Source organism: Engystomops pustulosus, chromosome 8, assembly GCF_040894005.1.
Source record: "Engystomops pustulosus chromosome 8, aEngPut4.maternal, whole genome shotgun sequence".
Taxonomy (NCBI): Eukaryota; Metazoa; Chordata; class Amphibia; order Anura; family Leptodactylidae; genus Engystomops; species Engystomops pustulosus.
This window is the reverse complement of record NC_092418.1, coordinates 90,058,356-90,072,623: the sequence shown is the minus strand read 5'-3', so window position 1 is coordinate 90,072,623 and position 14,268 is coordinate 90,058,356. Positions and strand designations below refer to the sequence as shown.

The 14,268-nt window shown below is 40.6% G+C and overlaps 1 protein-coding gene across 1 annotated transcript in view; it reads right to left on the bottom strand.

Moving 5' to 3' along the window:
- LOC140075597 (dynein axonemal heavy chain 11-like) overlaps nt 1-13,763 on the bottom strand; it is a 222,770-nt gene extending 209,007 nt beyond the window's left edge. Inside the window, exons 1-7 of the mRNA XM_072121698.1 lie at nt 13,577-13,763; nt 11,793-11,897; nt 9,688-10,080; nt 8,047-8,379; nt 6,844-7,098; nt 5,115-5,284; nt 4,615-4,834 (exon numbers count right to left, since the gene is read on the bottom strand). Coding sequence (XP_071977799.1) covers nt 4,615-4,834; nt 5,115-5,284; nt 6,844-7,098; nt 8,047-8,379; nt 9,688-10,080; nt 11,793-11,897; nt 13,577-13,717 — 1,617 coding nt within the window. The 5' untranslated portion in view covers nt 13,718-13,763. The remainder of the gene's footprint in view (nt 1-4,614; nt 4,835-5,114; nt 5,285-6,843; nt 7,099-8,046; nt 8,380-9,687; nt 10,081-11,792; nt 11,898-13,576) is intronic.
- Between the last annotated feature and the right edge of the window lie 505 nt (nt 13,764-14,268).

Genomic DNA, 14,268 nt, shown 5'->3' with positions numbered 1-14,268 from the left:
CAGACATATGAGGTAATTTACCAATATACATCTATTGAAAGTTCTGCTCTGCTTTTTTCATATGTAAAGTGAAGCCTCCTGTATTTTACCTGACCAGCCAGACATTCCTCTCCATAAAATGGCCGCAGATGGAGGGTCATGTGATCTTATCTGTCCATGAACAATCGCCCTGCCAGGACCTTATATTCATGAATACTATCATAAGGTCTTGGCAGGGTGATTGATCATGGACAGATAAAGATCACATGACCCTCCATCTGTGGCCATTTTATGGTCAGGAATGTCTGACTGATGAGGTAAAAGACAGGAGGCTTCACTTACATATCAAGAAAAGCAGAAAATTTAATAGATATATATTGGTAAATTACCCAATATCCCCCCCCCCCCGCACGTACACACACATTACAAAAAACATGAGGTAAAGTGACCAACCCCTTTAAAGTATTTAACTTCCCTGCAGTGCCTCCACAGGTGAAATTGAGTATTACATACTAAGGTGCTTGCTCCAGTTTTCTGTCAGACTTTGCATGTTCTTTCCAGTGCAAACTGCTTCCACAGGCATTTAAGAAGTGTCCGAGACAGATTTGTGTCACACACAACCATTTTGTGGCGTGGCTGCACTATTCTTCATGAGACACAAATTTCTTCCCTGAAAGGGGTCTTCTGGTGTACCCTCGTACCGTGCGCCATATTTATCATGTAAAGTCTGACAGAAGTGTGTCGCAGGGCCCATGTTAAAGGTGCACCAAAAAAAAAACGGTGCATCTGTCGGAGCAGTACAAAGGGTGCCAGAACGTTTTAACGCACATATCTTCTGGGTCCTCCACAGTGTCAAATAATCTAGAAATACTGCAGCATAAATAGCACAAATATTGGCCAGAATAGAAGTCTATGGCACGCGGTCACGGTGTGGTGAGCACCGGCACAGGCCCAGATTTAATATTACTATGTGAAGTTTGCCTCACTGATGTGAAGCGGGTAACAGATTCATGAAATCTGACTCTGTCTTCAAGAATGTGGCGCCACTGAATGCTTTTTTTTCTGGTGCACTCACTTTAAGGGGAGTGCTTCACATTGGGGCTTATCTATTAAGGGTCGCGGATCACACTTTCATTGGACTGTTCGCCGTTTTCAAGATTTGCGCAGCTAAGACAGGTATTAATCTCACAGGGACCACATATACTTTGTACAAGCCCCTGGCACACAATTCTGAAGCAGTTTACATAGAATAGAAGAAAAGCTCTTGGTGGTGGCCATATAGAGTTATGCTCCTCTTCTCCATGTATTTTATATAAAGGGGCATATTTATCATACGCTGGCGCTCGTGCATATTCTCAGCGGGATACATCAAGAGGCTTCCGCCACTGGCCACTGGCGTTGCGCAGAGGTCCTGATAAATATGCCCCTTAGAGTTATGTTTCATCCCATCTCAAAAGACCCTTACATCTTTTCAATAATGATTGAATACAAGACTGTATAATTTAGGCTATGGACAATGGCGTAACTTGAAGTTGATGGGCTCCGGTGCAAAGTCTGTGCCAGGCCCCCGACTATCATGTATAGTTTATAGTACTAGTCTTCTCATATGAAAAAATGAAGCTTTATGGGCGCCCTAAGCCTCTCGGGCTCGGTTGCTCGGTGGCGCGCTGGAGGGGTGACCCCTCCATTGTTCTTACGGGCAAATATAGAGCATGCCCTATCTTTTTTGCCGCCAAGGCTCAGAACGGTTAGCACACATGTTCACCGTACCGAGCCTGGGCGCCATAGCCATCTATGGCTATGGCGATCGTGTGAATGTCCTCTTATACAGTTTGATAACTTGCTAAAGTATTACAACAAAACAATAGCCAGCACTCCAACGCTTCGGTTGAGCAACACAACAAAGCTATAGTATTAGAAATGTTATTCTACTATATGATCCACAACATGAACACGCAGAACACCTACACCCAAATAACGTTTATTTTATTTTCTTACTATAACTGACGTTTCTAGCCTATACCTTTCGTGATTTGCATTTGGCATTCAATTGAAGGTGAATACAAATGAGACAGCGCAATTGTGCAGAGGAAAGGCAGGGAATCGCCATCCGGGAAAATTCAGCCTTTTGAAAGAATATTTCCATAGTGAAACATGTTTTCACGGGAGGCATTTAATCGCTATAACAGAGATTTCAATTCAAAAGCAAGTAATCAGTTTCAAAGGTCAGTCACTAAGTTAGCCGCACAGCATAGGTCCGTATATCTGCTAAGAAATTAGACATCAAAAACCTTCCCTTCTTTCTGCAAAAAAAAAAAAAGCTTTACACAAGGCTTAACTCAGTAGTAAAATTGAGCCCATACAATTTGAAGCAATTTGAAATAATTAGTAAAATAACCCCGACTCCTAACGAGGTATTCTTCTCCTCTCCGGGGCGAGCTAGTGTTTGTGCCCATGGGTTGGGATATTTAGCGAGGGAATTTTAATGCTTGTATTACATGTGGATTTTCCGCTTAGCTGGTTTCCATATCATTTGAAATTTGTCCATCATGTTTCATGATGGAAAAAAAGAAAAGGGGAAAAAAAAAAAGTGACATTTTAAAAGTGTTGAATGTATTGTCACCAACTTAAAATACAAGCGAAACGCGTGAGACGAGCACGAGATGGAAGAAAGGGGTATTTTGAATAAATACACTTTGGATCACACTGAGAATATGAATGATTTCAGGCTTCTGTGTAGTCAATGCATCTTGAAAGATTTAATTTTTATTTCAGGGTAGGATTGACACTAAGAGAAAATGACTATTTATGTGACAGTGTATCAGTACGTACAATTAACAAATGTCTGTAATTTCTATGAGCGATTAAAGAGCTGTTCAGGAGGCTTCCCATATATTGCAATGTTGCCCACTGATCATAATAACATGTTTATGGTGAAAAACTATTAACCAAAATGTATGCATCTCATTTTCTAATTTTTCATTTCCCCTGCCCACATCTTACTTTAGAATGGAAGGTCCCTTCTGTTACAGTAACTTATACAGTATCATACTAATTGTTGTCATAGCTTTTCTGTTAGGGACAACCCCCTCTAAATGTCCCATCTTTGAGAATCCTCAGTGGGTACAGCTCCCAATCTGGAATTCAGCTAAATATTTGTGATCCCTGTTGTGTCCAGTGTTATATATAGTACTATTAGGGCTGGATTAAGGATGGGGGAGGCCCTGGGTGCAGACTGGTGAGGGCCCTTCCCCAATTTTTTTTCATAAAAGTAAATGTTGCTAGTAATAAATATGTACAGCCGCCCCACACACATAACTATAACTATATACAGCCCCTATAATAACTATATACAGCCCCCTATAATAACTATATACAGGCCCCCTATAATAACTATCTACAGGCCCCCTATAATAACTATCTACAGCCCCCCATAACTATACACACCCCCTATGATATATATATGCAGCCCCCCTATAACTATATACACCCTCTATAATAACTATATACAGTCCCCTATAACTATATACAGCCCCCAAAATAATAAAATTGTACTCTCATTCCTCCGTTCCCACGATGCTCGCCATCTCCTTCTCTTCCCTGGAGGTGTCAACATACTGTCAGGACGCCTTCATGGTCTATGGCATGCCTGCTTCATTGAATTACTGCGCCAGAGATGGGTCCGATGTACCTCAGTGTTAGCATAAAGGCGATTTTTATAGCAGGTACAAAGGTATCTAAATGGGCGATTTGGGACTTCAAAAAAGTTTGAAAGTCCAATTGTTACTGGGAAAAAAAAAAATTTGTCTGGAGCTACAATTATAAAATATAACAATTGCGACTTACATACAAATAATATACACCTTAAGTCAGTGGTGGCGAACCTATGGCACGGGTGCCAGAGGTGGCACTCAGAGCCCTTTCAGTGGGCACCCAGGCCATCACCAGAGAGGACTCCAGGTATCTTCCTGCAGTCCCGGACAGCCTAGGTCTTGCTGTGCACAAAGATATTTTAAAGTGACAGGACTACCTGGACTACTGGAGGAGTGGGAAGGTGTGGACAGATCTGGATTATCATTGTAGCTCCTGCTCCGGCCCTGACAATCCTTCCAGTTTATGGGACCCTGGAGGGAAGCTACAATGATCTTCCAAATTTCTTCTATTTTCTGCTTTATTGGTGTCCTCAGGGTGCTGATATGAATGAAAGATGTGACAGAGCAGGGAGTAAATCGCAAATAAAATTTCTGTGCTGGCACTTTGCGATAAATAAGTGGGTCTTGGTTGTAGTTTGGGCACTCCGTCTCTAAAAGGTTCGCCATCACTGCCTTAAGTACTAACCAAGAGAACCTATCTTGTAAGTAACCCAGGGACTGCCTGTATTTCCAAAGCTATAAAATCCGCAGAAACCACTACATGTTTCAAACTAAGGCCCCATGCACACAACCGTATAAAAATGGATGCAATAGATCCCATATTTACAGCCAGTATACAGCTGTATATACAGAACACAAAAGACCATACGGTCGTGTACATGAGGCCTAAGAACCGGATAGGACTAAATCCTGAAAAGTTGCTATTCTGTATTGATTTGTTTAATGGAAAAGTAAAAGTTACCTGAACGATTCATGTTCTCACCTGTAGCTGTGTATAGATATGGTCCGGTAATTGCTGTCCATAGGTTCGGAGCAGATCAGCTGTAGACTTAAGATATCGGAAATGTTCCTCAGTTGAAGATCTATCCCGAATAGCCATTAGATGACCCATAATTTCCACAAGCGCATCGTGGTCCTCTCCTTCCCCTTTCTTGGAGAAGCCTTTCGCAGTATGATCAATAAATTCAATAAGTTCATTGATGCTAAACATTAAAGGTAAAAATAAGTCATTCTTATTTTTCAGTATTACAAAAAAAAATTAATAATTAAAATGTAAGAACTGAGGCCAAAGTCTTTTTAACCTATGTGAGGTCAAGGATGCCAGTAGTTGTATACTTGAAGGTACCGGTATGATGTCATCTAAGGGGTTTTATATATGAACCATAATTGTAATTGGCAATTGTCTTTTAGTTTAACTGGATTCCACTAAAACATTGTGGTTTCAGAGAACTGTTTTAAGTCCAAAAGAAACAGCGAAGTTACCTGCTTGTTACATTTGTTAACAAGTGGTCCTTAAACATCCAACTCCATCTCTTCACAACATTCATCAGAGAGATTTTGAAAGGCTTCATATCTACGAGCAGCCACCCATTAAATGTCCGTTCATCTTCAAACTCCCTAACTTCATCATAAAGGGACTCATAAACGCTGATCTGATGAAATATAACAAATCAACACTTAATAATAACCCCAAACACATGGAATCTGAGGGATTGCGGATGGTATGTCAACATTTTATGTTCTGGTGTATGCAGAACCTCTGAACAATTATAATGAGTTACCCGATTATATTAGATTGTTTCTATGAGGGCTCATAAAATCACACTCTACTTTCTGGAGTCAAATCTAATTTGGCTCACTAAAATTCCTAATAGAGGAACTCCATTTTTTCATGTCTGTTTGGGACTTTAAACCTAATTTGCATGGGTAGAGGCGTAACATGAAGATGCTGGGTCCCCATGCAAAAACTGTATCAGGCCCCCAATATTATATATTTTTTCTAGCACTAGTCATTTGTATGGGAAGGAGAAACTACAGTGGTAGAATCCATACCTGCTACTATGGGGCCCGCAGTGTCAGAGGGCCCCAGCATCCAACCTGACACATTAAAGAATGGAGGATGTGCACCATTATATGCATTTTATGCTGCACATTGTTCAGTATAATATGTATATAACAGTGCACATCTACACAGTACACAGCATAAATAGGATGCTTAGAAATGTTGGGGTAGAGGGAGGGGACAGCTGAACGACAGAAATATGGATCTCTCATCTCTAATTCCTGCCATGTACTACCCCCATGGGGTCATCAGCTACTGGGACAGACCTGTGTAAGTGTATAAATGTATTTATCAGTGCTTAGATGTGGACTTATAAGTGTATAAATGTGTGTAAACGTGTATAAATATGGGAGCATACAAATATGTATATTTTCTGAAGGGGTAAGGGGGCCCCATTCAGGGGTCTGCTGTGGGGCCCAGCTTCTCCTAGTGAAGCCCCTGCTCTTAGGCTTTTTAAGGACCCCCTTTAAGTCATATTCCTATTAATGGAAATCATAAATATTTTTGGAGCTCTGATGTGCCCTAAAAAGTAGGGCGGAAAAAGTAGAACCAGATACTCTTTCAACATGTATACTACATGGTGATCAGACCCCTAGCTCCTGACTCTGCTATCCTATCATACTGTAACTTGGGTTGCTATTGTACTCTAGCATGCGTTTCAATCTGACAGCCCTTCTGTGGATAACCCCCAAGCCTTTCCCTGACTACACAACTGCCCTATCAGTAATCCATATGATTCAATGATACATACATTCTTCTTGCTGAAGAACAATGGAATTCCTTAGAATCTGCACCCTACTCTAGATCTTTCCCTTTAAACAAGCCCCCTCCATATCTCTACATAACCCTATAAATTTTCGCTTTATGGAGACAATGAACAGTAGCAAACAGTTCTCCTGGAACAGAGGTTAAAATGTCTTCCACATCATTCATCTTACTATTTTTCACTCTGTTCTTCTTCATTTAATGCCAATTACTCAGAAGAACAGGGGTTATATACATTTTGGTATATGATGGTTTTCCAGTTAAAACAGAGAGATGATGTTCAGCTTCAGGGCGGCGGTTACCCGTGTATATCAGCGAGACGCCATAATATTTTCCACTGGATGACAATTGAAATTGAGTCATTTTGTTTCTGCGGCGCTTTACCTGTTTCTTGAAGTGTTCTAACTGCGGCGAACATTCCTGCAGTTCATAATCTGCATACAATTCCATCTCCTCGGCGCTAAGAAAGCGGCCGTACTGGAGGAACTGCTTCATGAATTCAGTTTTATCATCCGTCCACAAATAGCTGTACTTTTTAAAGTGTCTCTGATACTCTTTCACATTAACAATGGTCGAGTGCACCCTTCTCATAATTTCTCCATGCATTTCTTTCAACTCCTCCATCTCATCAACATCGAGCTACATGCAAGACATAAAAATGAGCGATATATGAAAGACTGTGATTATTTTTTTCCCCCAATAAAGAGTGAAAATGTAGAAATGTCTCTACAAAGAAAAGAAGGAAAAAAAAAAATACTATTCAATTTTCAGAGTGGTGAAGTGTTCAATCATAACCAATGCTGACCACATTTTAAGCTGAAACGGTCTACTTTGAATGAAATTAGCATTTTATGCTTTACATACTGCTGGCAGCGGTGTGGATGTGAAAATACCTTCTACAAGAATAATAAAGGCTGTTCTATATGCCACACTCCACCAAAAAACATGGATAGATGGCCAGATGATTGGGTTTTTATTTGTATTGTGCCCCATGCATATCAATGTATTTGGGATCCGTATCTCATTTCCGAGTCCCAGATGTGATGTTAATACCCTTGCTTTGTGCCGGGCATATTTCCGGATTTTTGACATACAAATATACACAAAATATACAAAAAAGTAACAAGAGAAAAAATTATACAAGAAAAAATGTCATTATGATTTAGGCTAGTTCCAAAAAGGATTAAAAAAACTATTAACTCAGCTTGTAACGTAAGAAACGGACATATCAGGGAAAGAGATGTTATATTGTTGCCCTTGTCTTAAAGGAAACCTGTCAGCAGACCTAATAAACCACTTCCAGTATGTTGTCAAGCAGCTGAGCACCTTCCAGATCATGGTTCTTTCATGGGCCAGTGCGGTGGCATCATCCAGAAAATCAATTTTAAAGTGAGATGTAAATTGGTTGTATAAGGTCAGGGAGGTGGAGAGTTTAGCACTGAAGTCAAGGTAGGGAGCTCTGAACTCCTTATTTGCTTAAGATGCAAATATTAAAACCAAATCAATCTGTAAAAATCACAAGTTTTACAGCTCTAAAGCCGTAGACTCCTTATGCTGACTACTTTGTATGTACATTGCCATAAATACCTGGTAAGTACTTTTCCCAAGATGCACCGCAACACGCGGTATAAAGGATGCTATTCGAAAAGTGTCCATGAGTAAGCCCTCTATGATGTTACAGAAATTGCCATTGGCGTCAAGGTCCAAGGAAGGTGCAAAGATCATCTCACTTCCATCAAGGTAAAGTTCCACTTTAAACAAAGGCAGATTTTTAAGTGATGGTTCAGTGTTATCGATCAGGTACTGGAGAGAACACTTCACTGCCTGGTGCAATCCTTCTAAAATCATGCGGTCTATGTACTCAGTGTATGCCTTCCATTTATCCGAGTGCAGTTCTGCTCGGAACAACTGCTGATTGCTCTGTAAAAGTAATGCAGATGTTAAGTGCACAGGCTAAGAAAATCTTCCACAAACTGTGCTTACATAGTGTGTATCGAGCGCACCCACTGCCATCATATAAGACAATACCCTTGTCTAGACCACACACATAAACACATCGGTAAAAGTCCTGTATATGTTCAGTTTGTTCTTTTATTCCTTGGAAAATAATAAAATCTTGGGTGGCAAAACAGAGAAATGCAGCAATTTTTCTTTTCTTTGCAGCATTCACAATATGGCAGTATTATCTTTATATTTTGACAGACCAGGCATGTTGAGACACGGGTATAACCAACATTAAAGGAAATCTACAATCAAAATCAAGCATGATAAACAAGGGCACTTACTCACCGATGACTGAACTCATACTATGACCAAACTTTCTTAAATTTGTTGTCCACAGCTTCCCATCTTCTAAAATCAACTTTCAAAATTATGATAGTAAGCCTGAGGGGCTACCTTGGCCCCTCTATAATCTGGTTTTGCAGATAATAGGGATCATTTACTAAGGGCCCGCCGACCGCGATTCCGTCTGGTTTCTGTTTTGCGCCGAATTCCCCCGGGTTTGTGGTACAACGGCGCCGACTTGCACGCGACAGAAATCGGACAACCCGACGGATTCGGACAAACCGCGGAATTTAACGAAATTGTGTCGCAAGATCAAGCACTCACATGCACCGTGAAGAAGAAGGTGAGCTCTGGCTGACCTCAGTGCGGAAGGAAGGAAAATTGGAATCACGAGCTTAGTGAATTGCGTCAGACCCGAATCCTCGTCGGACAATGCACCGCGGGATCACGACAGGACTGGGTAAGTAAATCTGCCCCAATGTCTCACCCTCCCCCCTCTGCTCCATCGGCACTGAGATTACAGCAGAAAGTGCTCGCTGCAGGTGGACTATGGAAACGGGGGAAGGTGAGACAGTGTAACAGCCTGTAAAGCCAGATCACAGAAGGGCTAGGGTGACCCCCTCAGGAACATTAGCATCCCTTTCAAAGTTGGTTTTAGAAGGAAGGAGGAAATGGATAACACATTTATATATAAACCAGGGACACTTACTTATAGATCCAGCCACAGTGACTGTGATAATCTAATTATCTAGATTACCACAGTCACGGTGCCTGGATCTATGAGTAAGTGTCCCTAGTTTATCATGATGGATTTTGATGGTAGATTGCCTTTAAGTTGTAAACCCCACTTTGAGCCAGCTTGTATTAATATATAGTGTAGCAGTGGTAACGCTCTACATATATACATCATAGAAAAAAACACCTCAATAATAAGTAAAATACCATCAGAAGTTCTTGAATCTTCTGCCCCACGTCCTCAGCAATGCTGTAGTGTTTGGTCATTTTCTCCTTGTTTCGGAGGCCTTGAATGAAATAGTTTCTTCCATTTTTATTTGCAATTAAATAATTTTCACTTATCTTGTTCATTAAGTTTTGCATGGTTTCTACGTTGTGTTTGGCCTTAAGAATGCGGCAGTCCATATTATACACAAGTTCTCGGGTTTCTACTATGTAACCATCCAAATCTGGTGAGTACCATGTTAGGAGAGTGAGTGCTGGCTCTAGCTTCTCATAAACCTGCTGCAGCTCTTCTTGTATAAGTTCCTTTTCCACAGGTAAGATGGTCTTTAGAATCCTATTGAACCATTGACATATGAGGTCAAGGTTTCCGGTGTGCTAGTTAAAAAAAAGGTCCCAAAATGAGTTAGATGAAAAACTACATAAATCACAAATTATTTACTTCAGGGGGATAGGGGGGTTATAAGCAAAGTGGCAATTTCTGGTGGGAGTGAAGCGGCATGCCAAAATGGGGAGGGGGTTCGGCAATGGGCAGGCGCACATGTTCCAGTTGCACATTATAGCAGTGATGACACATGTTCCAACAGAATTTGGTAAATCCATATACAGAATCCATACTTTTACCTAAGACTTTCAAGGTCAATATTGGGATCTTATTGTAGAAACGTTATGTATTATCTTTAATCAATATGTAAACTTTCTTGTGAACTTAATTACCATATATATACTCGAGTATAAGCTGACCCGAGTATAACCCGAGACCCGTATTTTTAACACAAAAATTGGACTTGAGTATAAGCCAAGGGTGGGAAATGCATTGGTCACAGCCCCCCCAGTATATAGCCAGCAAGACCCCTGTAGTATATAGCCTGCCAGCCCCATGTAGTGTATAGCCTGCCAGCCCCCTGTAGTGTATAGCCTGCCAGCCCCCTGTAGTGTATAGCCTGCCAGCCCCCTGTAGTGTATAGCCTGCCAGCCCCCTGTAGTGTATAGCCTGCCAGCACCCTATGGTGAATGGCCTGCCCGCCCCTGTAGTATATAGCCTGCCAGCCCCTTTAGTATATAGCCTGCCAGCCTCTCTAGTATATAGCCTGCCAGCCCCTGTAGTATATAGCCTGCCAGCCCCCTGAAATATATAGCCTGCCAGCCCCTGTAGTGTATAGCCTGCCACCCCCTGTAGTATATAGCCAGCCAGCCCCTGCCCCTCAGTATATAGCCTGCAGCACCTGTCCCCAATATAATGCCTGTAGGAAAAAAACAAACAGTGTACTCACCCTTCCGAAGCCCCCCTTCCCGACAGGTCCTCTTCTATACAGCGATGCTCGCACATAGTAGAATGTCAGCGAGCGGCTGACGTCACGATCCCAGTGATGGTCGGCACAGGGACACGGAGCCAATGGGGAAGCATCGCTGTATAGAGGACCTGCTGGGGGGCATCGTAAGGTGAGCACGCTGTTTGTGTGTTTTCTTAACTCGAGTATAAGCCGAGGTGAGGTTTTTCAGCACATTTTTTGTGCTGAAAAACTTGGCTTATACTCGAGTATATGCGGTACATTTTTTAAGTGAGAAATTGAAATAAAATGGATAATAGTATTATGTGCAAAATCACTTGTCACTTGATTTTATAGGCATATTGAGGGTTATTTATCATTACACCAGCTCTTTGTCTATTATTGGAGCTCTGCTGCATATCAGATTCATTAAAGTGGCTTTGGTCCTTTAATAAATGTTATTATGGTCTATTTTTTGTCTGGGATTCTTTTTCAAAAAGTCCCCAAAAATTCTCAAAATGCATAAAAAGTCCCAGCATATAGACCAGCAGGGACTGGAGTAACTATGAAAAAACCTCAATGCAACTATTTGAGGCCTTTTTTATGCCAAAAGAGCCCAGGAAAACCAACGACAAATAACCCCCATTGCCTGCAGTTTTTCTATGCAATTTTCTGGACATGGTCTGATCCACATGAAGCATACATAGCAAATGAAGGGTCAAAATTCAAAGAAAGGCAAACAAATATACAGTAGGTCATTTTTCCTGTGTGACAGCCTAGTGTAAAGAACAACAATTAAAAGACATTTTGCTATGGTACCTTTTGAAGCTGCTTCCTTTTCAAGTACAAATCTTTGGCCATTGTGGGGATATCTGAAAATTTCAGGAACTGAAGATATTTCACTTCTCGGAGAACAGCAGCTAACTAATGATGAAAAACAAAAAATACTAAATTTTTGCCATATTCTTTGTAAAATAAAATAGGCTAGTATGTTGTTTTCTCCAATAACCCTTTAACCCTTGACTGTGAAGGGGCTCTACCAGCACCTAAATTACCCGATAAGTAACCACAGCATTGTCTAGGGAGAATTCTAAGCTTCCTAGAATTACTTTTCAATTTCCCAATGATCTGCCCTTTTATAGCTATGTCTGTTGTTGAACATAGAATTATAGAAACAACAAGTGAAACATCAAATAATAAGCCTGTTTCAAGTGTTAAAATACCAAAAACTTAGATTTTTTTCTGTTCTTAATGCAAAGCAATTAAACAAAATTATGTGAAAAAGAAAAAAAGATGATTTCAGTTGACCCTTTCCTTGTAGCCACTAATTTGTGTGCTGGTGCACGGACAAACTGAGCCGGATCAGTGCATATTGAAGTGGAAAAAACGATGAATCGAGCAACCAGGCAAAAGTAGATGCGAAAGTTCGTAATAAAAAGTCAGACTATGACTGAGAACTAGAATTGGTTTGAAACGCGTGAGTTTTTTTCAATATGGTACCTGTTTTAAACCATTTTAAAAGATGAAATAAACTTCACTTTTTATTACGAACTTCCGCATCTACTTTTGCCTGGTTGCTGGATTCATCGTCTTTTCCACTTCAAAATTATGTGAATTAAGGATAGTATTTCATTTTGAATATCTAGACAACCTGGCCATTGTAAAGTATCTCTCTCTGTTTTATAACTACTATTATGAATACATGTAAAAAAATAATAATGAACTAGGATTGAACTAGAACTCCTTAGGCTACATTAAAATCTTGGTTTTTGGATATGTTCTGCATTTACACCAGGAAAGCTCTACACAGTTTATGTTGCATCCAGCAGGAAACCCCTGATGGAAAACACACTAAACTACACTACATCATCCTGCATCCTCCTGAGTGATGTACACGCTCATTGGAGGTCATAATAGCCTATGGTGGACGGATCCTACTGTATTGCATCCATCCCCGACCTCTGCTGAGCGTACCACCATGGAGATCCTCAATGATGTAACTGTCCATAGTTATTTTACTGGGGAAATGCCTTGAACATCGGCAGAAGCCAATCACTGGCTGTTTACGATGCTCGCTCCTCCTCCCGCTTACAAGGGGAAGGGGTTGCATAGGATGACATGTATTAGCAAAATGACATATGTTCATAACCTTAAAGGGCTTCTCCAGTCTTATCAAGCTACACCCTATCCTCAGGATACAGCTTAACTTGCTGATCCATGGGGTCTCAGTGGAGAGGGGTCTCAGGGTTTCCATTCTCCATTCTCAGGGTCTCCATTGTATCCATGCTGCACTCCAGGTGACCGGTGGATAGGACCTAACTTGCTATGACAAGAGAACCCATTTAAAGGGCATCTATCACCAGGAGGAAGGACTGTATGCAAATAGGCCAGATGAGTCCAGATATTAATGAAGCCTGGAGCCCCGCAGACTTATTTGCATACAGTCTTTCATCCTGGTGGTAGATGTCCTTTAGTCTCCATCACTTTGATAAATCTGTATTTATTGAGATAATAAGTGATCTGTTAATACTCTAAAACATCAGGTCCTATTTTAGCTAAAACTCTACTCCAATATAATCCAAAAAAGTAAAATATAAAGCTACCATTGGGTTGAAGTTAGTTTCATACAGCCCATCATCACCGCATTTTAGTATAGGTTGGTTCAAATGCGATTCACAGACGTCACATAGATTTTCGGACCAATTGTTGAATGTTTCCTTATCGTGGACATCTAAAAGTTCCATGAATTTATCATATTTTTCAAAAATTCTTGTGGCTTCATCGTTTTGGAGAGCCCTGTATAGTGGATATGTAAATACATTACATGATTCTGCAGAATCTTGTAAAGCGCATATTTATATACATATTACGATACATACAGTGCTATATTCTTACTATATGTACGAGAATTCCAACATTTTTTAAAAAAATTATTGAACATTGTACGAAATGAAATTCTATATTCAGAGGTGAGATAATAAACATCAATGATGTCACAGCACAGGGGAAAATATGGTAATGTCATGTTACCTGGTAGGAAACACAGCAATGTCATAATACTGTAACACATAATACACTTGCATATTTCTGCACAACAATAACAGTCACAAAGAGGTCACAGCGAATGTATAATAAGCACTATGAAGTCATAAGACGGGGTGAAGTCACAGTACAGTTATCATGGTCACAGTACACAGAAAAAGATATCGCAGTACAGGGATAATACACACAGTGATGTCACAGTACAGGGATAATACACACAGTGATGTCACAATACAGGGATAATACACACAGT